The sequence below is a fragment of the Talpa occidentalis genome, unplaced genomic scaffold, assembly GCF_014898055.3.
Source record: "Talpa occidentalis isolate TD23 unplaced genomic scaffold, MPIMG_talOcc4v2.1 talOcc4.8, whole genome shotgun sequence".
NCBI lineage: Eukaryota > Metazoa > Chordata > Mammalia > Eulipotyphla > Talpidae > Talpa > Talpa occidentalis.
In genome coordinates, this window is record NW_023605194.1 from 26628771 (window position 1) to 26654442 (window position 25672).

The window sequence follows — 25672 nt, forward strand, 5'->3', positions numbered from 1 at the left end:
AGTAAAAAGAAAACATGAGAAGCTACATATCCCTTTGCATAATGTTCTAAGATAAGTTTTGGTTGCAAAGGTCATACTCACTCTGCATTATCATGCTTAATAAATCAATGCCTGATAACATGCTTTCGAGAATATTCTGCTGACTAATAACCTAGTGATGTGGGGCTGTATCAACTAGTCACGTGTGTACAGTATCAGGGAAAGGGACAACTTAATTTTTGTAGTTCCTTGAGGTCTGCGCCTTTGACCTTGAGAACTTCTTTTACTTTCTGTATCCTCCTGAAGTCTGACTTATTTCTGCCTTTTACCTAATGCACAGCTAAACTGAATAATCACTCCTTTTTAAAAGTGTATATGTACTTTACTCTGTTTACCACAGTCAGAAATGGTAGCAGTAGGAATTTGTGCTTTTAGTTGTGCCCTTCGGCATTCACCCAATAGAGTTGATTTCAATATCCAGGGTCATTTCAGGTGAATAAGGTGGTTCCAAGAGCCATGTTTCCCAATTTTTGATAAACTGACCTGCATGACAAACTAATAAAAAGAGCTATGAAGAAATACTAGGGATGGCAGGTAGCAGGAAGAAACTAGGTTAAATTTGCTGGGTTGTGCTTCCACTCAAGTCATGTTTATCTAATTTTTGAGCATCTCTCAGAGCAGGTAAAACTGTCCTCTTGCTTTTTTTGAATTTCTCTAGAACCTTAGTTAACTAAGTTTGCTGCTATACAGCAAAGGAAAATGCAATCTGATATAAAGGTTAAAGTAGTTGGAATTAGTTGTTTTCAAGAAGAAAAAGATGAAGTCATAATTTGTTTGTATATTCTAATCTTTTTTAAATAATAATTTATTCTTTTAGTATCATTAGGATTCTCCCCATCAGGTATTGTCACCATAGGGTAACCGCCACCACCATAGTCCTTTGTGTTTCCTTCCTTGTATATTCTAATCTTATTTCAGGCTTATTTTAAGGGCTCTTGAGAATTTGTTGCATGGAAAAGTAAGTGGGCTCAACAACAATTTTAAAGAATATTAAAATTCATAGCAAGTATAGATCAATTATATTTTATTAGGACAGAAAAGAGATTCATTTTTGTAGCTCTAGGTTACATATTACATACAATGGGGATTTGCTTGTCATTGACTGAAGGTGAGTCTAGAATTACCTTTTCCAGAGAGCTGCAAATATAATAGTCTCATGTGAGATGCTTAAAATTTACCATTTACTGAAGGGTTTGATACTTACTGAAGATAAGGTGAAAAATTACATTTGAAAGGTTATTTTTTCCCCTTTCTCTTCAGATTAATGACAGATTTTCCTTTATTTGAGAAAGGTTTTAATATTATGGTAAATGTATGTCAGGCCACTCTGTACTACAGTAAGGTTCAATTTGTTATAGGAGCTGCATACTTTGGTAAGGTCTAACAAATAAAAGCAAGTAATTGACTTAGAACTACAAATTCCTAGACTTCTACTTTGTGATACATAGAAATTTTATATTACTGTTCATCTGTTTACTATTTACTGTTCCCATTTAATATTTACTCATTAAGTATCCTGTCTATTCTTTATGGTACTCTAAAGCAAATTTTGTGCTTGAAATCTCTACATGTTGTGCTTTTGGGTATACTGCCTCTTTGATTTTTACTCAGGAGTGGCAAGTTCCATAGGTCATTATGTTTTATTAGTGGTGTCCTTTGTAGAAACCAGGGTTCTGAGAAACCATCATGCCAAAGTAGATCAAGCATGAAAAAGATGCAGTGAAAGGGCCAGAAGAGAGATTTTGAGAAAATTGGGGGAAGGGAAATCTTCAAAACTAGAAATTATTTTATAGAACGTACACTGGGGTGATTACTTGATTCTCTTATCATAGTTACTATACATTTACTTAGTAAGCAGAATATGTGTATGGTGGGGTAGGGGATAGGCAAGAACATATTCCTTCGGAGAGATCTATCTCAGAAGCATATTATTAGTCAAAGAAAGCATGTTATAGAACAATATGCATACTTTTATATTTAGGGGGAAAATAGCATTAAAGAACTTATTTACTTTTTTTTTTAAAAGATTTATTTATTTATTTATACAAGAACTGGGGGTACAGGCCAGATCCGCGGGAGGGTGAGAGGATTCACCAGAGACAGAGCGGGTAACAGAGCAGGCAGACTGACGAAATACACTGCTGAGGGGAGCAGTGGGCGAGACAGGAGAGGTCTGCTCGCCATGTGGGACCCTCACCAGCTGGCCAGGATCGAACCTGCGCTGCAGAGGCTGCAGACAGCTTCACAGCGCTGTGCTCATCTGCCTGTGCCACCAGGGGAGGCCCAAAGAACATATTTCCTATGGGCACATAGATTCTGGGGGTGAGAGGATTCACCGGAGACAGAGTGGAAAGAGAACAGGCAGACTGACTGAAATACACTGCTGAGGGTAGCAGCAGACCAGACAGGAGAGGTCTGCCTCGCCATGTGGGTTTCTCCCTGGCCGGTTGGGGATAGAACTCATGCTGCCAAGGCTGTGGATTGCTTCATAGTGTGGTGCTTTAACCCCTTGCACTGGCAGGAAGGCCTGATATTGATATATTTTTTTTTTTTTTTTTTTTTTTATAGAGGCATGCTTTATTTATTTAATTTATTTATTTATTTTGTTTTTGTTTTGTTTATACATGCACTGGGTACAGTCAGAAGCGCGGGAGGGTGAGAGAATTCACCAGATCCAGAGCAGGGAGCAGAGCAGGCAGAAGGACCGAAGTACACTGCTGAGGGGAGCAGCGGGCGGCAGGAGAGGTCTGCGCGCCATGTGGAACCCTCCTCCGGTGGCCTGGGAGCAGCCGGGGATCGAACCGGCGCCGCGGAGGCTGCGGGCAGCTTCGCAACCCAGCGCTCAACCGCTGCGCCACCGGGGAGGCCCTGATATATTTTTAAATGTAAAAGAATACATGTCAAATTTATAAAGTGGTCTGAAAAGAGTACAAGAAGGCAAGATTGGAAGCTTTTGCTTTTTCTGTAATATTCTTTTTGCATGTTTGAAAATAATAGGTTTATATATTAATTGTGTAACTAAATATCCTTTTTAAAATGGGTTATATCTATTCAGTATCTTCAAATAGTGTTTATAATATACGTAGGGAGTGGTGATAAAGTAATATAAACTAATTAGACAATAAGAGCAGTTGGATGGAAATTCAGAAATGACTAGTTTTGTAAGTTAATACTTTCTTGTGTGTTAAATGTTTGAAATGTTATATTGAAGAAGTGTGATAAATCACACTTTAGGATTTCCTTCTCTTGTTTTCCTATGTTATTTTATGATGCCCTTTATCCTTTCCTACCACTTTCAAACATTTACCCACCTTTTGATTTTTGATACTGTCTATACCCCTTCCTTCCCAGACACACCTCCATTGTTCATGGGGCAAATGGCAAGTGATCAGTGTAGAAGCATTGGAACGTTACTGGCATGGACTTAAAAGTCCCAGACTTGTGTTCATGTCCTGTTCTCTGACCAGTTTTGTGACTGAACACTTACATAATCTTTGTAAGTCTCAGTTTTCTGTTAAGTGGAGATAATGCTTACCCTGCAGAGTTTTGGTGAGGAATAAGATCATGTCTGTAAAGCAGTTAGCTCAGTGCCTAGCACGTGGGAGTCACCATGACTTATTTTGTCTTTTGGCTCCAGAGTTGTTTTCCCTCATATACTCATGGCCACTTGCAGCCTTTTACCGTGTATCCCTGGGAGATGAAATGTCTGGGTATAAGTCAATAAGTATAGAAAAACATCTTGGATTTCTCTCCATGAGAAAGTCAAGTGAATGGGCTAGAACTGGGAGAGACAGGCCTGGGGCTCTGCTGGTAGGTAGATCAGCTACTTCCTGTGTCTATTTGTCAGTTGGGCAAGGGTAATTGACCAAGGGCAAGTGAAGGTTAGCTTGCCTATTTGGCAGGTGGAGTCAAAGAGGCCTCTCTCTGATTGTGTGAGGATTAGTTTGAAGGGGGAGTTTATGAAACAGACCTGAGAGAGAGAATAGGAGGAAGTGCCAGAGGTACTACAATGGGAGTCCTTAAGAACACAATCTGAATTTGACTGGGTTTGAGGCTGACTCTGTCACTTACTAGCCTTGTAACCTTGGGCTGTTACTTTATCTCTCCAAGATTTAATTGCTTAACTTATAAAATGCAGGTAAAATTTACCTACCTCATTTAGTAGTGAGATAGTGCATTTAGAATGCTTAGAACAGTGCCAGGCACATATACTTGATAATTTTTTTTTCTTTTAAAGATTTATTTGTTTATGCATACAAGAGCTAGGGTCCAGGCCAGAGGTGTGTGTGTGGGGGGGGGGGGGTGGTGCAGGTGAGAGGATTCACCAGAGACAGAGTGGGGAACAGAACAGGTAGACTGACCAAAGTACACTGCTGAGAGGAGCAGCGGGTGAGACAGGAGAGGTCTCCTGTGCCATGTGGGTTGCTCCCTGGCTGCCTGGGAATTGAACTCATGCTGCGGTGGCTATGGATTGCTTCATAGGTTGTATCCTAACTCTTGCGCCACCAGGGAGGCCCTATAGTTGATAAATTTCTTAACATTATGTTAAAGTGGGGGAAAAAAGAAAGCAGGGTTAATGAACTGTGAATGGACTGCCTCTTTGTACAGCTAACTGATAGCATCTGTTATTGGTTATCTTCAGACAAAGAGTCAATAATGACATGCATTATTTATAAATATTTTAATACTTCCTGATAAAAAACAAATTTAAAAGATATTTTCCCTATATCGATAAACAAAATTTATGAAAAAAGGCTTGAAAGCTTAGTTGTCACTTGTTATTTTTGTTGCTGAATGATCAAGTGTGGTCCAGTTTTCTCTATGAATAATATCTGTTGAATTTCACTGCATTTTTTAAAGTTTTTTTCCTTTTCTGTTTCTTGCAGGCTCCCTGATTCATCCATTATTTTAGCATTTGCTACTTGTAAAACAGAAAGGATGAATAGTATAAAACATAAATTGCTGAGGCATAGATAGAAGTAATTTTAATGAAAAATAAATCTCTCAGCACGGGTTTGTTTAATTGAGAAACCTGTGCAAATTCTGTCATGCATTTCACATGTCATTTGTTTTCATCTGTTGAGTTCTTGTGAAGTCTGTTAGATTAGCATCTGTGAACCTTCTCTAGGTATTTAAGTCTGTGTCCTAGTACTCTGAGGTGGTACCACAATAATTTCTGTGTTCTCTCTAATATTCCAGTAGCTACCACTCTGCAAATGCTTTGCACATTCTGTCATTTAGTACTGAAAACACCCATAAAGAGAGAATTATTATCGTCCCCATTTTGTAGATAAACAAGGCTTAGAGTTTGTTCAAAGTGACATGCCAGCAAGTGACAAAACCAGAATTTGAAAATCATCAGAAATCAGTCTGATTTTGAAGTTTGTGTTTTTATAAACTAAGCCATTAACCTCTATCAATTGGAAAACTGGGAAACTGACCCACAACAAGGGTAGACTTGTTTATTATTTCCTACTACTTTCCTTCTAGTACCTTCCCTTACTTTTTCGTTCTATTTTACTATTCAGATTAATGGGTGTAAAAGCTTAACCTGAAAAATCATCTAATCTGGGTGGCTCTCAAACCTATCCAGTCATAAGAATTACCCAGGACATTTATTTATTTTAAAATTATGATTAAGTGTGTTTTAGCCAGAGACTAGGAACCTCCATTTTAACTGTTTGGGAAACACTTTAGTTTAGATAAATTAATACCCCTCCAAATACCCCTTCCAATTTTCCACATGTTGTGCATGTATGATAGGAGTCTCCTAGGTAGGTGTTCATTCTGGCATTGTCAGTGCCAAAACAGGTTGTCATTTTGACTCCTCATCAGCACTTTTATTACCTCTGGCTTTTCCTTTGGACAAAGAACACAATACCTCTTATGGGGACAAATAAGCCTGTATTTCTGGAAATTCATGTCTTATGTAAATGGAGTTTCCAGTGATAACCCAAAGCAAAACAAATGATCTGCAGAGAGACCTTAAGTAAAAGACAGATAGATATTCATGAATTTTATGGAGACCAAAATGGAGAATCAAAGAAAATATTCCACGTCTTTTTCCCATCTGGTGGTGATACATAGAAATTTTATACTACTATTCACAGATAAGTGATGCGTGTTAAAAAGAAAAAAAAATAGGGTGGAGGTAAAAAGGAAGGGTAGGGTGCAATTGTACGGGGAATATAACCAAAATGAAAATGCATACATTGTGCAAAAATGAAAAATGATGTAAGTATTATATAAAATAAAATATTAAAAAAATAACCAGGATAAGATTTTGGAATATCAAAAAAAAAAAAAAAAAAAAGGAAGGGTAGCAGTAAACTGAGAAATTTGCTCTTTGGCAAACAGAGTGAATAAATAGTTAAATAACTTCAACCTAATCCTCAAAGGTAAAAATCCCATCTTATCAGTGAGAAAACAGAGGACTTAGGGAATAATTAAAGACAAGCTTCATACCTGGTCAGATGGCAGGTCCAGTATCAAAACACTTAGGACCTTATAGAATCTGATTTTTAAAATTATAATACGCATATATACAAGTATATTTTTTGCAAGTAGATGTAACTTAGTTTCCTTTATACTGTATACATTCGTTTGTCAAAAAACCTGTCACAAACTTATTTTAATTGGTTATGTTTCTCTCTATTAGTTCTAGCATTCAGGGACTAGGTTACAACATTCAAATTCCCCAGACCTGGTAGGAGAGTGGACGAATAGGATTTCCATCTGTGCATTTAAAAACACTTGTGTCCTGGGCCTCCATGGTGGCACAAGGGGTTAAGATGCAATAAGAGACCAGGAAAAAGAATAACTATAAGAAAGTAAAAATCAAAATCAACAAACAACTATGAACCAGAGACACTGAATGGGGGGTGGGGGGCGGGGAAAGGAGGGAATAGGGTCAAAATAAGGGGGTTGCAATTGTATGGGGAATATAAAAATAAAATTAAAATTTAAAAAAAAGGAATAACATTGGAAAAAAGGAAGTGGAGGTATAATAAAAAACTTTTCTTTTTCAAAAAAAAAAAATAAAAAAGATGCAACCTATGAAGCTATCTGCAGCCACTGCAGCACCAGCTCGATCCCCGGCTAGGGAGCAACCCACATGGCACATCAGACCTCTCCTGACTTGCCTGCTACTCCCCTCATTAGTGTATTTCACTCAGTCTGCCTGTTCTGCTCCCCACTCTGTCTCTGGTGAATCCTCTCATCCCCCACACCTCTGACCTGTACCCAGTTCTTGTATGAACAAATAAATAAATCTTAAAAAAAAATAAAAACACTTGGGTCCTGCACCCAATTCCTCATCTCTGAGTTAAAAAAAAATGTACAGGGCTGAAAGAGATTTTCGAGTTAATCTAGTTCAGTTTTTTCATTTGTATAAAGGGAGGGATGTCAGTCACAGGCTGGAAAGGTACATCATGATGTACCTGTAAGTCCTCAATTGATTTAATTTTTCTAGCACTCTTGCTGCTTGGTTCTTAGTTCAGGGCTCTTCCTTAGGACCCGTATGCATACATACTGCATTTAGGAACCTTTTGAGTTGTTCCTATATTCTCAATGCTGAGGAAATGCCACCTTCCTTTGTGTCTCTTTGCATAGATAAATAGCATGTTTCCAGAAACCAGAAGAAAATAGCTTCGCAATCCTTTTTGTGGGGGAGGGAAGGAAGAGGGAAGAAAAATTATCTCCATTTGTTTTGTTTCATATACAGCCATAGCTGAATTGTAACACAAAAGGAAAAAAAATTAGAATCTGACACATTTACAAACAAATATCTTCAAGTAGATTTTACTCATTTTAGCCTGATACAGAGTAAATGACAAATTGTGTTGTTATATTCAAGGCAATAGAGTCTGTAGTTCAGGACTGACTTAATGTAGAAAACAATCACCGTATCTGAAGGTTTTTTTTAATCAATTGCATCTCATTTTGCTCATCTTGACATTTTGTTATTCTGTTGTTCTTAGAGAGGCTAAGTAATCATTTTCAAGGCTGGATAAACCTGAATATACTGTCATTCCTCTAGTTTGATTTGGTGTGACTGCTGAGGTGTATGTTTATCTTGCTTTTCTTTAACAAAAGCAAACTAATTCTGTTTTATAATAATAAGTTAGATCATGAACTTCTCTTTCTTTTAGACTCAGGCTACTAAAAGTAATTTGTCTCCCACAAACTTGGGTGAAATTTTTTTTTCACTGAACTTGCATTAATTCCCTATTTTCAAAATGTTTTTGAATTTAACACAAAAATACTACTTTGGTTGAAGTTTTTCATGTGAGTGCTATACAAAAGGTAATTTTAGTACTGCAGACACATTTTAGTTTTAATAAACTAATTAATACAACTTACTGATAATATTAAACTTATTAATAATAAATATTAAAGATGTCTAGTACAATTACATAGAAACTATAGTACCCTTTGATTTTTCAAGAAAGTGGTTCAGTTTTTAGACTAAGATTTTTCAGTTATGGTCTTCCTTCAGTAAAAAATATCTCTATCCATTGAATAGAATATTCATTTGACAGTGGAGGCAATGGGTGAAGGGCAGAGGGCAAAGCTAATTCACTTGAGTCTTCCATTTGAATTTATTTTCTACTTCATTTGAGAGAAAGTCTGTTGGAAGTTGTGGGACATATACGTGAAAAAAATTATAGAAAAAGGTGCACTCAAATTAATTTGGAAACTTGAATTAAACTTAATGCTGCCTAGTCATTATTCTTAAAGAACAGAAAGACTGTGTTATTAGAACTGTATGGAACTTTGATTCGTCATCAATCCCATGGCAAGAAGCAAAGATATGGTATCAATTTATGAAGTAATTTCATGTATTGTTTTGTTGTTCTGTGTTTTTATTTTTAGGACCGGAGTAGGCCCTATGACACTTTTAACTTGCACTCGTTGGAGAACTCCTTAATGGATATGATAAGGACTGATCATGAGCCTCTGAAAGGTAAACACTACCCTCCCAGTGGCCCACCAATGAGTTTCGCTGATATAATGTGGAGGAATCATTTTGCAGGTTAGGAATATTCATATGTCCATTCCTTGCTTGGTGTTTTAAACAAAAAATCAGCTTTTTAATAATTGTGATTTTTTTGGGGGGGGTTTGTTTGTTTTTTGTTTGTTTGTTTTTATTTTGCTTCTGTAAAAGCATTGTGGATTGTATTTAAAATTGCATTTTTTTAAAATCTGGGTTCAGCTACAATAATCATATGATAATCAAGGTTGATTGCTTTAATCAATAATGTTTGGCAGAAGTATGTCTTGGATAGATGAGGTTGTGATTATAGCATGAGATCAGAAGTCAAGTTTTTGAGCTTTGTACACTTGGAATCCTCACCTGACTCTGGATAATTCATTTAATTCCAAGTACACTAGAATAAAGATTTAGTAAACTAATCTCCAAAGACTTCATAGAAGAGGGTGCCATTCTGTTAAGATGTAATCACTTTCCTACTATAGCAAGTATCACTGCACAGACATAGGAGCAATCAGTATCTCATTGAATTTTCTAATACTAAACACAAGGAAAATCTATTAAAGTATATAAAGTATATAAAAATGTTTTGGGTTAAATAGAAGACAAAAAGTCCCAAAGTCTGCAATATTAGGACTTCCTGTTTTTAGATCCATGTAAATTCAGAATGAAAACTGATGTAAATCATTATCACAGGTGGCTCAAGGGTTTAAGTGGCTCAAGGGTTTAAGTCTCAGCACTATCACTCTGTCACCAGCCACTGCAGCATGAGTTCCATCCCTGGCCAGGGAGATGACCCACATAACGCAGAACTCTTCTGTCTCACCTGCTGCTCCCCTTAGCAGTGTATTTCAGTCAGTCCGTCTGTTCTGCTCCCTACTCTGGCGAATCCTCTCACCCACCTCCCACACCTCTGGCCTACACCCCAGTTCTTGTGTGCATAAATAAATAAATAAAATAAACCTATAGTCATTATTACAGTTAGTTTGTCTTTTGGGTTATAGGATGCATTAGGGGCCCTATGATATTTAGAACTACTATAATAGAAATTATCGGTGGAAATATCCACTATACTTGGTTTGGAGCCAAATGTCTATAAACTGTGAAGAGTTAACCACAGGGCTACCCATCTTGTATGAACCCTTGTGTCATCTGGAGTTGTGAGGAATTTGGTCTCTTCTGGTTCTCACCAGGTCCTTACATAGAGTGTGACTGACCACAAACACCTGATGTATATTTCCTCAAGCCAGACTAGAAAACCACTTGTTCATTTTCTTGTCACGCTCAAGATTTTCTTCTATTTCTCTCAATTTCCAGTGAAAAGAAGGTAGTTAACAGACAATAAAGAAAATAAAGAATTTTGAGAAAAGCTATATTTCAAGGCCCTCAGAAGTAGGAAAAAAGGGCCTCCCCGGTGGCGCAGCGGTTGAGCGCTGGGTTGCGAAGCTGCCCGGAGCCTCTGCTGCGCCGGTTCGATCCCCGGCTGCTCCCCGGCCACTGGAGGAGGGTCTCACTTGGTGTGCAGACCCCTCCTGCCGCCCGCTGCTCCCCTCAGCAGTGTACTTCGGTCCTTCTGCCTGCTCTGCTCCCCGCTCTGGCTCTGTGAATTCTCTCACTCTCCTGCGCTTCTGACTGTACCCAGTGCATGTATAAACAAAACAAACAAACAAACAAATAAATAAATAAAAACATGCCTCTATAAAAAAAAAAAAGAAGTAGGAAAAAAAATCTCCTGTATTCATTGTTATATTTAGTCACTGTTACCATGTCTTTCTTCAGTTAAAAGATTAGGCACATGGTAATTTGAAGTATATTTCACTTAGAAGTGAGAATGGTGTTAAAAAAAAAGAAGCTGGTGCTATTCACACACTGTTTTGTGTTTTTAGTATCTTCTAAGGTTGCACTTGTCTTCCTTCTCAACCATTATTCTAAATTTTCTCATTATTCTAAACTCTTCAACCCTACTTTATGCATAACTGTTCATCTTAATCTGTGTTCTAACAATAAAAAATTATGAAAGGATTTAGATTACAGTCTACAAAAAAAACTTCCAGAATTTTGTGAATATTGTTTAAGCAGAAGCAACTGTTCTTTGTGAGACTTACACTGGCAAAGTGTAAGGAGGGTACCTCACTATAGGATAATGTAAATACCTTATTGTATTTGTGAAACCCTCTTTTTTAATTGCATGTTCAACTACCTCTGTATAAGTTTCTCCATTATTCTTGCAAATGTGGGCTTTCAACTTCTGCACTATGTTATAGTTATAATATATACTAGGAAGTTGGAAGACACCTAATACATACTTTTTTATGGGTTAGTATGGTTGCATTACATCATCTTAGTTTATAACACCAAAGTGATTTCCTATGAATGGACCACTTCCTGTGGTCAATTATATTACTTTGTCATTATCTTCCGGTTAGGGTGTTTGAGCTCCCTGCCTTCCTTTACCAGCTGGGAGACTTTCAGGTCTGGCTTATGACACCATGTGTTTGATTCTTATTACTGCTAATAATAGTTATGATGCTAGCATTTTGAAGAAAAGATAGTATTTTTTTTCTTTAATCGAGAAAATTACAAAAACCAAAAGATAACTAAAAACACAAGAAGCATTCTTCATTTCTATACCTTACATAATAAACATCCATGTTTTATCTGATCTTTGTAATTTATTGATAGGCCTTACCTTTGGGTGTTAAAGTTGGTCCAGCTTTTTCTCCTGTTATAGTTAATACTGCTAGGGATGAGTTGTTGCACATAGTTTTCTTTATAGTATTCTTAGAGAGAGTCTCAGGGTCAAAAGATGTAAACATCTAGGTGAGCTTTAAGAGAAAGGTGGGAGATTAGGGAACCTACCATATGGCTTCTGTATGAGTCTGTCAAAAAATACTTCCTGCTCTTCCCTCCTGATTTTTCCTCTTACGTTCAGTGTTTACTTCTCCCACTTAAATATGGGAACACTTATTTTGAGGGTCTCAAACTCAAGTTACAGAGTTACTGGGGTTTTTTTGTATGCTTGTTTTGGAATTTTTCTCTGGAGCTCAATTTTCTTTAAGAAAAAAAATTCTTGCTCACTAAAGAAATTCAGATAGTATATTAAAAGACAAAAAGAAAAGTGAAAAGCTCACCTGAGACACTATCGAAATAGCAAAGATTTTTATTTTTGTTAACATCCCTTTAGATATTTTATGTTCTCTGTATATGAGATGAAATTATAGCTGTCTTTCTGACTTTGCAGTCATTCAAACCTGGGTCTGAATTCTGACTCTGCCTTAGTTGTCTATTGATCTATAGAAATAGTAAAATTGTTCACAGTTTCAGAGTCCATCAATAAAATAGAGTACATACTTTATAGAGTCAGAGTGAAGATCAAAAAAAAAAAAAAATCCCTGACACCAAAAACTGCTCAAATGATACCTATGATTTTTTTTTTTTGGAGATGGTATTGGTATGCCTGCTGGCTGGTCTGAGTGACCCTTATATCCCTACAATATTTACTTCCCTGGAACTAGATAGTCTGTAACTAATGTTGAAAACTTTCAAATGTAAATTATTGGAATTTTGCATTTGCCATGGATAAATAGTGGTTATTGAGAATAAATTGTCATTCTGTAAAACCCCTTTAAAAAGAAAGAAAAAAAAAATCCTCCTAGATTACGTTGATTCCCAAAATTGTATATCTGAATAATACAGAGCATATAATAAAAGTTTATCATATTCATGAAAAATGAATCACTTAAGTGAATGTGGTGAAAATATGTTCACAGTTAAATTCTAAGATGTTTTATCTTAGAAATGCATTTAATAAGAAATCACTTTAACTATTATCGTGATGGTTGTGGGTGAAGGGAGAATGAGTGTGGAAAATGACAGAATAATAAGTTCAGGAACTAATAAAACTTGTTTACTGTAGTAAAGAGCTTAAGCGGTTTTCTAATCATATTGTAGTTAGTCTAGGTCAACACTGAAGATACTTGTAATAAGTGTTAAAATCTCCCCTTATCTCCTCTCCCATGATAAAAATTAATGTTAAGTGTATAGAGGAAAAGTTAAGTAATAGAGGAAAAAATTTAGTTTTTTTTTTTAAATGTATACAGAAGAATGTCTTTGCATCTTGATCTGATCACAAGACCCTTATTTAAATAAAAATTAGGCATTTTATTTTTTGCTTCTTAAAGATGTCAAACTATAGTTCTTAACTATAACAGAAAAGCATTTTGATAATTACTTATCTCTTACCATATTTTATGTGAGAATTTTTCTATTGTTCATGTAAGAGAATGCTTCCAAGAGAAAAGGAGGGTTTTGGGAAAGGTGATGAACTAATGGAAACTCTTCTAAACATAGAAATCTTTGGATTGGTTGAGACAGGAATGAAGCTTAAGTAGGAAGAATTGTTCTTTGCTCTCATATTTAATAGACTGAAGGACTCTCTAACTCTAACGGAAGAAGTAGGATAAGAGACAGGGAAAAATGTTCATCCTTCTACCCTCCTGACAGTTGCCCCATGACCTGCTTGCTAATGGTGAGGGTTCACCTCACCACTGGGGAATCCCTGTGAAAACCTGGGTTTATTAGATTTGATTAATCATACCCTCCCTTAGGATTAATGTTCAAAGAGAAGAAAGTAATGAGAGCAAAGAATAATAGGGAAATACCAGCCTCGGTGTTTTGGCATTGTAAGTGACTCTCCCCTGACTGGGGAAGCACAGCAAGCAGACATCTTTGTAAGAAACAGAAAGGAATCACCTTTCTCTCTCTTCCAGAGTAGTCTTCTTACGACAGATGATGAGGCTGGCTAACTACTTGGGAGTAGTGCCTGAAGAAATGTGTTTAAATATTTGAATTTTCTCTTTCTCAGTTCTCTTTCATGGAACTGAAATTTGAAAAATGAAAAGAACAGGTGTCAGTTGAGAACTGATATTGAAGGGTTTGCTTTTCAAATCTGTACTGAATCTGGGAAAAAATAACTATCTTTAGTGAGTTAAAATATTTAAATTGACAGAAACTTGGAAGAGATAAATGCCACTTCATTGTTGTGATAAAGGCATTTTTTCTTAATTCATTGCAACTTTAATTTAATATTTTAAAACTTTGCACAAATTGGCACCTTTTGTGGATTGTAGAGTTCCCCTAGTTTTAGAAAAAGTGCACTTTCAATTAAGTTTTGTTTGTTCCAGAAAAATACACTGCTCTTAATCCTATAGTTTTTATCATTGCTCCACTTCTATTTTTGTGCTACTTTCTTTCAACCTGCACCAGTTTGTCTTGTATAAAAGCAGACTCCACAAATGGTTGGGGGATGGAGTCTGAGTTCTATACATTCCTGGAAGAGGGGTATAGAAGGTAGAAGTTGTGTGATTTTTTTTTGTGAACATGTACCCCCTATTAATTTGCCCAATAATCCTTCAAATATAGTAGTGTAATTTCCTAAGATTTTTAAAAGAAAATTATTATGGGTATTTTAATACTAGGTACCTCCAGAAACTCCAATTTAATTGTTCTAGATTATAACCTGAAATGAGAAAATGTAAGCACACGTGTATTGATAACTTGCCAAAAATTATCCACTACTAATATGTGAAGAAACTAGGATTTGACCTTACTCAGGTCTGAGGACCTCACAACTTTTACTTCTTGGTTATTGGTAACATATTTGGAATATTATTGCATTGAACTTTTATGATTTTTCCTTAAAAAGGATCTAAACACAATTTTATTATATTCTTATATATCATATAATTATATCTTGTGGATACTTTTCTGAAGGAATGTATCTTCAACTTTATAGAGAATATTGGTAGAAAATTAGAATCCCGTAGAATATGGACCTTTTCTGGAATGCAACACTCACATTCTGTTGTGTGGAGCTTTCTGAGGACTTCACTTTTAAGAGCAAGGAGGATGATTAGAAGAAGATACAACAGTTGTTCCCTATCTCATAACATATTGCAGAAGTAAAGAGGTGACTTTTGTAATTATGAATTTTTAAAATTTGAATTTTTATTTTGGACATATGAAAGTATGGGTTTAATTGGACTCTGGCACTTTGAATAAAAGTAGAGGTAATTTCTTATAACTAACTTTTAAAAATATGAATGTGAATTGAGCTTTCGAGACCATGATTTTTAGTCTGAGTAACCATACGTCACCTATTCTCTAACCTCTCCCTTCATCTTCTTCACCCCCATTTATCAGCCCTATGCAGTGGTGAAAGTGGGACACAGTCTCAGATTTCTCCAGCATTATTTGACTCAGTAAAACCAAGTGTGCCTTCCAGTTTTCGAAACCTTATATTTTACACTATACTTAAAAGATAGCTAGCTGACAAGAACAATTTTAAAATAGCAGACCATGGACAGGTGACAAAATGTCACGCTGGCAGCACCAGACTGCATTAACACAAATCACCAGATGTCACACACTTGATTCTATTTTCACAGCTGATTAAACAGCAGTATTGGTTGGACAAAAGGAAGGAAAAAAGGAATGCCCTATCTGAATTTAGGATCAGTTTTTCTTTTGCTGTTATATTTTTTCTTTCTCCCCTAAAATCCTATAATAACTATAAAACTTAAGACATATATTAAGTGAAAAATAAAATTATGATATAATTCCAACCTTAGAATCCTTTACATGCACGTTCCCTAACTGGAAGACTATCTATCAAAATGATGAAACTGCTTTTCTTTGGCTTGTGACCGTTTCTTCATTTTTCTATATTGTCTATGTTTTCTCCAGTAAAAAGATAATCCATTTTATTACCTAAACATTAATTTTTGAATAAGTAAAGAAACTAGTTTAAAGAAGCCATAAGTGGTTTTATTGAAAAGAATTTGCGTTTTGTTGGGAAAATAATTAGATCATATTAAAATAATTGGTTTTGATGGATCTTGCAATGACTTCGAGTTTCTTATAAAATCTTTTGTTGACTTTGATTCAGAGATCTGTCGAAATAGAAGAGACCAATAGAATTAGGGAAAGGCAAAAAGTTTTCTGCTTTTCAGCAAGTCATGATGCCTTCATCTGCAAAACACTCTACTTAAGGCTCTTGTTTTACTGCATCTTTAATGAAAATTCATCAGAAGTGTGGGATAGAGGATGATAATTAGAAAACTACTGAGTTTGCTTTCAATTTCATCTTTCCAGGCTGACCTAATGGGAAGCATCCAAAAAAGGATCCAACTTCTGGAAAAGGGGCAGAAAGGGGTACCTTTTTAAATTTGGGAACATAAGTAGTTCCAGAAACATACCAAAACTCTTATTTGCTGTAGTGGTTATAAACTACATAATTCTTTACAATAAATGATTGTAGCATAGGAAATAAAAAGTTGGATGAGGATCAACTAAATTTGCTTGGTTTTCTTGATAACCCTTTACTATTCTAGGAATGTTTAGGGAACATCCTTAGCCTTTAGGTATCACTTCCACATCTGAAACATTCCTTGGTCAGAATGAAGAGACTCTTATCTATCTGCTATTTCTTTAAGTTCTGGTGGGCAGTGATTTTGAGCTCCTGATGAGTTTTCAATGACTGGCTATCTAATGTGAAATTTGAATATCTCAGAATTGAAAATTATTTTAGAGCAAATCACATCTAGTTCTCTTGGATGCTAGTATTTGATGATAAACGAATTCAAATGAGGTCTTGATTATCTGAAAATAATGAACAGTGACACAGCTAACTAAAACCAGAACATGAATTCTTCTTTCTGAATCATAGTCTTGTTCTGGTGACAAATTTTCCTTTAATAGAAGCTTCTTTTTGTTTTATTTTGTTTTATTTATTTGTTATTGAGATTTGGCTTTGTTTTAAGGCTTTTCATGTGTATGTCTTATGACTTGTTTTAAAACTGTTATAATGATTGTGGTTGTTGATAACATTGTTATAGATTATTTTAGCTTTTTGTAATGTTCATATTTTACTATGTATTGAAATGATTATATTAAGTATTCTTTGTACTCAAAATAAAATTACTTCATTTTTTAGGACGCATGGGAATAAATTTCCATCATCCAGGAACAGATAATATTATGGCACTTAACAGTAAGTCTGCATATGAAATATTCTATAAAATTAACAGTAAAATTTATAGCATGTGATTTAATTGTTCATCACATTTCCAGCCTTCCACTGAGTGCACTCATTATTCTATACCACTTGTCCTCAAAGTGTGCTCTGTGGACCAGCAACATCAACATGATTTGGGAACTTACTAAAAATTCAAGCCCCACTCATACCTGCTGAATCAGAAACTTACAGGATAGGGGCCCAGTAATCTGTGTATTATTAAGTTCTATAGGTATTATGGATATACAGACTAAAGTTGGAGAACTGCTGCTTTTTAACCAGGAATTGGCAGACTATGGCACTGTGAGCTAAATTTGACCCAGTTCTTGTTTTTGTGAAGAGTTTTATTGAAATGCAGCCTCACCTATTCATTAACAGATTGTCTATAGCTACTTTTGTGCTACCATGGCAGAGCCCCCCAAAAAGCCTAAACTATTTATTGTCTAGTCCTTTACAGGGAAAGTTTGCAGACCCCTGCCACATACTATTGGGGTGGGAGAAGGAAGATGGGGAAGAAGATAGGAGAAGCAGGAAAAGAAGTGGGGTAGAGAATGTGAATGAATTTACTCATTTATTATTAAATTTAATAATATATAACTCAGAAATTGCTCATATTGGTAGATACCCAACAGGTATTTCGAATTGTGTACCAGGGCTCTCCTTTTCATGAGTTTGCATAGTACAGGTGTCAACAACTTTGCAAGTTAGAAATGGTTTTGTCAGTGTGATTGTTGGATTGAATTTTGGACTATCAGAATTATTAATGACTTAACCAAAAAGTGATTGTATTGGTTAACACTGGAAGAAGTATCTGGCTGGCATCAATTCTCCTTCCTAATATGTATGGACCAAATAGCTTTGTGGAACTGTCTTTGAATGGAAATTATTAGTTCTTAGAAGCCACTGAACCTCTTAGAATGTAAGTTTTCTTCTCTATTGAATGAGTGCTATCAGGTTGCTCTCTCTCATTCTCCTAGACTTTCAAGCTGACATTCAGTGCACATGGAGACATAATGGGTAAATCTCAATTTGTGTACAGTATTACCCTTTGCTCCTTCCAATTTCAATATTGAAATGCAATTGGACTTCCGTATGGCAGATTTTAGGTTATCTTGAAGAGATATATTCCTCATTTCCTTGTTTGTGACATGTAGCTTATGTCCCTCTGAGCACTGCTAAAAACCACTAGTGCTTAATGATTCAGGTCCTAAGCTACTCCATATGTAATTTTGTTCTAAATAGGTAGTATTTCTTCTTTTAGACACTTGGAGATAATAATTTCTAAATGGAAATTATTCTAATAATTGTTCTCATAATTCTAATAATTTCTGATTTCTAAAGGAAAGGGCACTTTCATTTAGAATATGCTACCTCTAAGGTTTTTTTCTCTAGAAGTAAGTTATTTTATGATGGGACTTAATAAGCATGCTTATTAACTTACAGAACTTCAGCACATTTGTGAAACTTTGTGAACAAACTTCAGCTGCGTGTGGGATTTAGAGTTGAATGTATAAGGAAAGAACAGTATGGTAGTGGGTCTGCCTGTGGGAATGAGTGTGTATAATCTTAATGATTGCTTTCAGCATGAAGATGCTGTGATGCTATACATTTTTTTAAAGTCCTGAAAGGGTCAATTTGCTTCTATCTGTATTAAATGTTGATGAATTACACATATTTGAAGCATTATGGCAGATATCAGAGCTTATCTATTTTCAAATGACTATGGATGTTGCCCTGTTCAAGAAGCCCTGTAGGCTTCTTGAAGTAAACCATAAAAACAACTAGAGTTTGTCATTTGTATTACTCTTTCAAAGTTGACTGCAACTCAAAATGGTCAGAATAAACAAAATATCTTCCTTGGTAGAATACTTATGAGGCCCATACATTTTAACAAAGCTTCTTTCCCTTTTGTATAGTTGGGGCCAGTCCATCTGGTGACTTACATATGTAACACATGCATAGACACGTACATGTATTTTTTTGTCTTCCCTTTTATGTCTGCCGTTTGTCAGCCAAACAGTTATTATCCTGTGACTGGTGTGCCCTTCTTCTTTCCCTTGACCTTCACATATAGGAAAAATTGAGATGAAGTCACAAATCACTGAAACTTTAATAATTTGTATTTTTGACTATTGAATGAGACTAAATGGAGGTTGAGGTGTATTTTCAGAAAAGGACTATGAAAATTGAAGAAAATTGAATCAATGATTTAAAAAATGTAAGTTAGTTATAGCTCCTTCTTTCTTACTCATGTTTGCTATACAAAATCCATGCTACTTAAAGGTGTACTTAACTTGTGCTTCAAAAAATCTTCCATCCTTCTTCCTTCACCACACCAAAACCCAAGTCTCCCCTGAAGATACCATGTTTTCAGCTCTCCTGATGGGAAAGGAGCATCACAGTGACCATTCTCCTTTCTCACTATCACTTCCCAGTTTTGAATGGGCCAGTTTTCCATTTTTTGGTGTTCTTAGTGCATGACTTCTAGTTATGTCTTCCTCTGAGAATCACCACTGCTGATACCATGTAAAGACAAAAAATTGAACTTGGGAGAGGAGGCTAGGCTCTGAACCATGGAAAACAGTAAACATTTAAGAAGTGGAAGGACTGGCAAGACTGGTATCAAGCCAAAGAATCTACTGGTTTGTTTTATCTGAGACATGAATCTAGGAAGAATTTGCATGCCAACCTTTGGGGAGGAAATGGAAAACCAGTTTGACTTCTCCCAGATTAGTAGGTCTTGCAGGATTGCAGGGTATAGAATGGGAGATAGGGGAGGAAATTCTCACCCATCAGTAAGACCTGCCACTTGTCTGTTGCTTCCAAAATAGCAAGACAGTTCTGAACAATATGCAACTTCTACTTAGGTGAGATATTTTTTCTTAACTTTTTAAAATATAATTCTGCCTTTTTGTCTTCTTTACCCTTACTCCAAAAACACTAGAAGTTTGCAATATTTTTTTTTTCTGCTGGAGAAGGAAAATGGCTACTGTGAGAGTGCTTTCAGCGCATATATAGTATTTCTTTTTTTTTTTTTTTTTTTTTTTTATAGAGGCATGCTTTATTTATTTGTTTGCTGGTTTGTTTGTTTTGTTTATACATGCACTGGGTACAGTCAGAAGCACGGGAGGGTGAGAGAATTCACCAGAGCCAGAGCGGGGAGCAGAGCAGGCAGAAGGACCGAAGTACACTGCTGAGGGGAGCAGCGGGCGGCAGGAGAGGTCTGCGCGCCATGTGGGACCCTCCTCTGGTGGCCGGGGAGCAGCCGGGGATCGAACCGGCGCCGCAGAGGCCGCGGGCAGCTTCGCAACCCAGCGCTCAACCGCTGCGCCACCGGGGAGGCCCCGCATATATAGTATATCTATTAGCCAGATATTTTCTAACACTAGCATTAGCTTTTATTTATTTATTTTTTTTTAATTTTTTTTTAATAGAGGCATGTTTTATTTATTTTTTTATTTGTTTGTTTGTTTTGTTTATACATGCACTGGGTACAGTCTGAAGCACGGGAGGGTGAGAGAATTCACCAGAGCCAGAGCGGGGGCGGGGGGGGGGGGTGGGCAGAGCAGGCAGAAGGACCGAAGTACACTGCTGAGGGGAGCAGTAGGCGGCAGGAGAGGTCTGCACGCCATGTGGGACCCTCCTCTGGTGGCCGGGGAGCAGCTGGGGTGCCGTGGAGGCAGCTTCGCAACCCAGCGCTCAACCGCTGCACCACCTGGGAGGCCCTAGCATTAGCTTTTGCTTTTTGTTTGCTTGGTTTTTTTGGTTAGCTCTCTAGGTATAGAGTTGATTTTAGCAGTTGTAGACTTGTGTAGGACTACTGACTGCGTTGGCAGTTTTTCCTCTATTATGGTAACTCTCAGAAGAGGATATTGATGCCTCTATGATTAATCAAAGGGACTAAATTAATGTGCAAAACCAGAATACATGGTTTCATAATGTATCCTATCACTGCCAAGGTTTTCTTTTTAGTCCTTTTGACTGATCAACCCATCTTTGTCAACTAGAGAATGAGCTTGGAAAAACAGATAAATACAGAAAGTTGTTTGATGAGTACAAAATTAGAAACATGTGTTTGAGGGAAGGTATCATTCAGCTTTAGAGATAAATAGACTGGAAGATATGTGAAACAAAGATGCAGTAATGAAATGAATTAGTGTAGTTATGAAAAGTGTTGTCTGGAGTTAGTTCCACTTTTATAAGCTATATGGCTTGGGGCCACGTTCTTAATTCCTCTTTGCTTCTGGTTTCTTCACCAATTAGATGAATAATATCTAAAGTGGCTGTATTGTAAATCTTAGTATAGTGCCTGACTGGTAGATAATGTTCAAGTGAGCTGTTACTGTGATTGCTTGTATCAATTTTATTGCTACCTATTAAAGATTTCCTTTTCTTTATGTGTTAGGCTTCCAAAACATGCGTTTATCTTATATTGGATACATTTCAATAGATACTTCCAGATGGAATTTAAGATCTTATACCCACAAGTTACTCACAGGCAAGAGTGGCTGCATTGAGATGCATCACCATCTTTTTTTTTTTTAATATACGAATCTTCTACATTAAATGCTTCCTGACTTTAGAATACACAGCTCTTATAGGACTTAGAATTGCTAATCTCTTGTGATGTTTAGTACTTTTAAAGGTGCTATATAATGATATTTGGAATGTAAAAAAGCCATTTTGGACAGAAGTTTGGCAGTTAAACATGTACCCACCATATGATGGAGCAGTTCCACTCCTTGGAATTTACCTAAGAGTAAAAATGAAAACATATATCCACACAAAGGCATATATGTGATCGTTCAAAGCAGCGTTATTCATGATAGTCAAAAATTATAAATTAATCCCAGTGTCCCTTCACTGGATAAAAAGATCTTGGTACCTTCAGGCAGTGAAATACTACTCAATAGTAAAAAGAAATGAACTAGTGACACATAGAACAACATGAATGCCTCAAAATAATTATGCTGAGTTCAAAAGCTAGACAAGTCTGAGGAATCTCCAGACAGCTTTCCACAATGGTTGGACCAGTTTGCACTCCCACCAGCAATGTAGGAGAGTTCCTTTTTCACCACATCCCCGCCAACATTTGTTGTTGCTTGTTTTTTTGATATGTGCCATTCTTACTGGTGTAAGGTGGTATCTCAGTGTGGTTTTGATTTGCATTTCTACCATACGATCCAGCAATTCCAGTACTTCCACTACTAGGGATGTACCCAAAGGACACAAAAACAGTGATTCAAAAGAACACCTGTACCCCTATGTTTATTGCAGCTCTATTTACAATAGGTAAAACCTGGAAACAACCCAAATGCCCAAAAACAGATGACTGGATCAAGAAGATGTGGTATATATACACAGTGGAATATTATTCAGCAATCAAAAAAGATAAACTCATGCCATTCACCGCAACGTGGATGGAGCTAGAAGGAATTATGCTCAGTGAAATAAGCCAGAAGGAAAAAGAAAAATATCAGATGGTGTCACTTATAACAGGAATATAGGGGAACCAAATAAGACATCAGTGTAAAAAAAAATAATAATTAACAATACAAACCACAACAAAGCAAAAACAGACAATTACAAATCAGAGATATACTGCAGGGTGGAGGAGGCAGAGGGGTGAGAGGGAGGGAGGGAGGAGCACAGGGGACTGTGGTGATGGTGCATGGGTGCCTTGGGGAAGGAGATTCTATGGGGACTCAATCTGAGGGGGTGGGGGGAAGGAAATATTGTCTAAAAATGATAAATGTTAAAATAAAAAAACCAAAAGCTAGACAAAAAAAAGTCTAACAGATTAGATGATTAGACAAAACAAAATCTAACAGATTAGATGATTCTGTTTATATAAATTCTAGAAAATGTAAATAATCTACAGTGTCAGAAAATATAACAACTTCAAGAAGTACATTGTCCTCCATGTTTTTTGTTTTTTGTTTTTTTAAGATTTATTTATTTATTTGTTTGTTTGTTTGTTTGTTTGTTTCTTTATACAAGCACTGGGTACAGTCAGAGGCACAGGAGGGTGAGAGAATTCACCAGAGCCAGAGTGGGGAACAGAACATGCAGACTGATGAAATACACTGCTGAGGGGAGCAGTGGGCGCAGCAGGAGAGGTCTGTCGCGCTGTGTGGGACCCTCGCCCGCGGCTGGGGATGGAGCCAGTGCTGCAGAGGCTTCGGGCAGCTTCTCAACCCAGTGCTCAACTGCTGCGCTCAACTGCTGCGCTACCGGGGAGGCCCATTGTCCTCCATTTTTCAGAGGGCAAAAGAGCTTAGATTTTGGAGGAATCATTTGGTAAGGATGGCATCTAGTTGATCAAGTCTCTGAATCTTCTTAAGCCTTAGTTTAAAAACCTACAAAAGGGGCCTCCCTGGTGGCGCAGCGGTTGAGCGCTGGGTTGCGAGGCTGCCTGTAGCCTGTGCAGTGCAGGTTCGATCCCCGGCTGCTCCCCAGCCACTGGAAGAGGGTCCCACATGGCGCGCAGACCTCTCCTGCCGCCCGCTGCTCCCCTCAGCAGTGTACTTCGGTCCTTCTGCCTGCTCTGCTCCCCTCTCTGGCTCTGGTGAATTCTCTCACCCTCCCGCACTTCTGACTGTACCCAGTGCTTGAATAAATAAATAAATAAATCTTAAAAAAAAATAAAAAAAAAAATAAAAACCTACAAAAGGGCCATGTGTAATATTCTACCTCATTGTTTTTGTGAGGTTTAGACTAGAAGAGGCACATACATAAATAAGGTATTATTGATGCACTTTTGAAAGCAGGAAAGGAGACAGTTTTTATTCAGAGAAGATAGGCCAAAGAATTCTTTATTTTTTAAAACAGAAATTTTGTAAAGTAACAAAAGCTTAATTTTATTTAAATTAAAAATCTTTTTGTCATTTGTTTTCTTTTATCTTTCAACTGGCAACTAGCATCTATTCCAAGTTATAAAAGGTAAATAAAAAATTTGAAGTGTCATTTTTTTCTCTGACAGGGAGAGGTGATTGCCCTTGCTCTTCCTTATCAAAGTTTCTAAACTGAGGATTCCTGGAATAAAATATATAGGTGGTATGAGGACTTAAATTTTTTGATCTCTTAAATTAAAACAAGTTTACATATATATAAAAAAAGACATTCACCTGCTTGACAAATTCTTAGTCATTGTTGAACAGTTTAGACATAGTTGATGCACCAAGAACCTTGGAGGAGTGTTAGATTATGTTGTCTTCCACTGTTTTCTTCTTATTAATTCTTGAAAATATGTTGGAAGATCTGAGGAGTGCTAGAGCATTTGTTGAATCAAAAAAGGAAATGTGGGGCCTCCCTGGTGGTGCAGCGGGTTGAGCACAGCGCTGTCCTCAGCCTCTGCAGCATGGGTTTGATTCCTGGCTGGCCAGGGAGATACCCACATGGTGCAGCAGACCTCTCCTGCCTCGCCCACTGCTCCCCTCAGCAGTGATTTTGGTCCTTCTGCCTGTTCTGCTCCCCATCTGTCTCTGGTGAATTCTCTCACCCTTCCGCACCTCTGGCCTGTACCCCAGTTCTTGTATAAATAAATAAATCTAAAAAAAAAGGGAGGGCCTCCCCGGTGGCGCAGCGGTTGAGCGCTGGGTTGCGAAGCTGCCCGCGGCCTCTGCGGCGCTGGTTCGATCCCCGGCTGCTCCCCGGCCACCACAGGAGGGTCCCACATGGCGCGCAGACCCCTCCTGCCGCCCGCTGCTCCCCTCAGCAGTGTACTTCGGTCCTTCTGCCTGCTCTGCTCCCCGCTCTGGCTCTGGTGAATTCTCTCACCCTCCCGCGCTTCTGACTGTACCCAATGCATGTATAAAACAAACAAATAAATAAATAAATAAATACATAAATAAAAATACATGCCTCTTTAAAAAAAAAAAAAAGGGAAATGTGAAAGGGTTTTGGTGTGAACTTTCATATTTTGCAGAGCCTCCAATGTGGATGCAGAGCCTGATCTTCCCCCTCCCTTTTGTTCTCTGCTGTGAGTGAACTCCTTGGGGAGAGACTCAGCTGAGAGGAAGTGGTAGAGAGGGAGCTTAACACATGGTGCTTTTATCTGAAATGGGAATAGAACCAGTTTTTGCTAGAATTCCAAATGGAATTTTCCGAAATTTGAAGAGTATGTTGTATTTCTGCTCAGTATGAGTTGGTGTAAATGATGTCTTAGCAGAGTAAATAAAGATAATTAATTATTTGGGAATTCTTAGATTAAAGTCATTTTCTTTGCGTATTTCTAACTTTGAGCAGACACGATCCAGTGCTGCTGTTTCTATCTGATCAGATTTAAGTATACAATTTTGGTATAAATTATAAATGATAGCTAATTAAAAATGACTAATAGTAATTTAGAGGGAATGTTATAGTCTTTGACTTTTAAGTACTCAAATCTTAAACTATTTTGAATGGATGCTGTACATGAATGTGGTGGGGGGGAGCAAAGAGCATTGTTGTTTCGTTTTGACTGCATTTTATAGATGGGTAAGGTGAGGTTCAAGAGATTGTGTGAATTGTCTTGGGTGACATGATGAAGCCAAGAGCAGAACCTTTGCTCCAGGTTGAGGGTAATA

The 25672-nt window shown here is 37.1% G+C and overlaps 1 protein-coding gene across 1 annotated transcript in view; it reads left to right on the top strand.

Annotated features, from left to right (window-relative positions):
• CPEB3 (cytoplasmic polyadenylation element binding protein 3) overlaps window positions 1-25672 on the top strand; it is a 183862-nt gene that overhangs the window by 60302 nt on the left and 97888 nt on the right. The window contains 2 exon segments of the mRNA XM_037497586.2: window positions 8914-9073; window positions 17025-17081. Coding sequence (XP_037353483.1) covers window positions 8914-9073; window positions 17025-17081 — 217 coding nt within the window.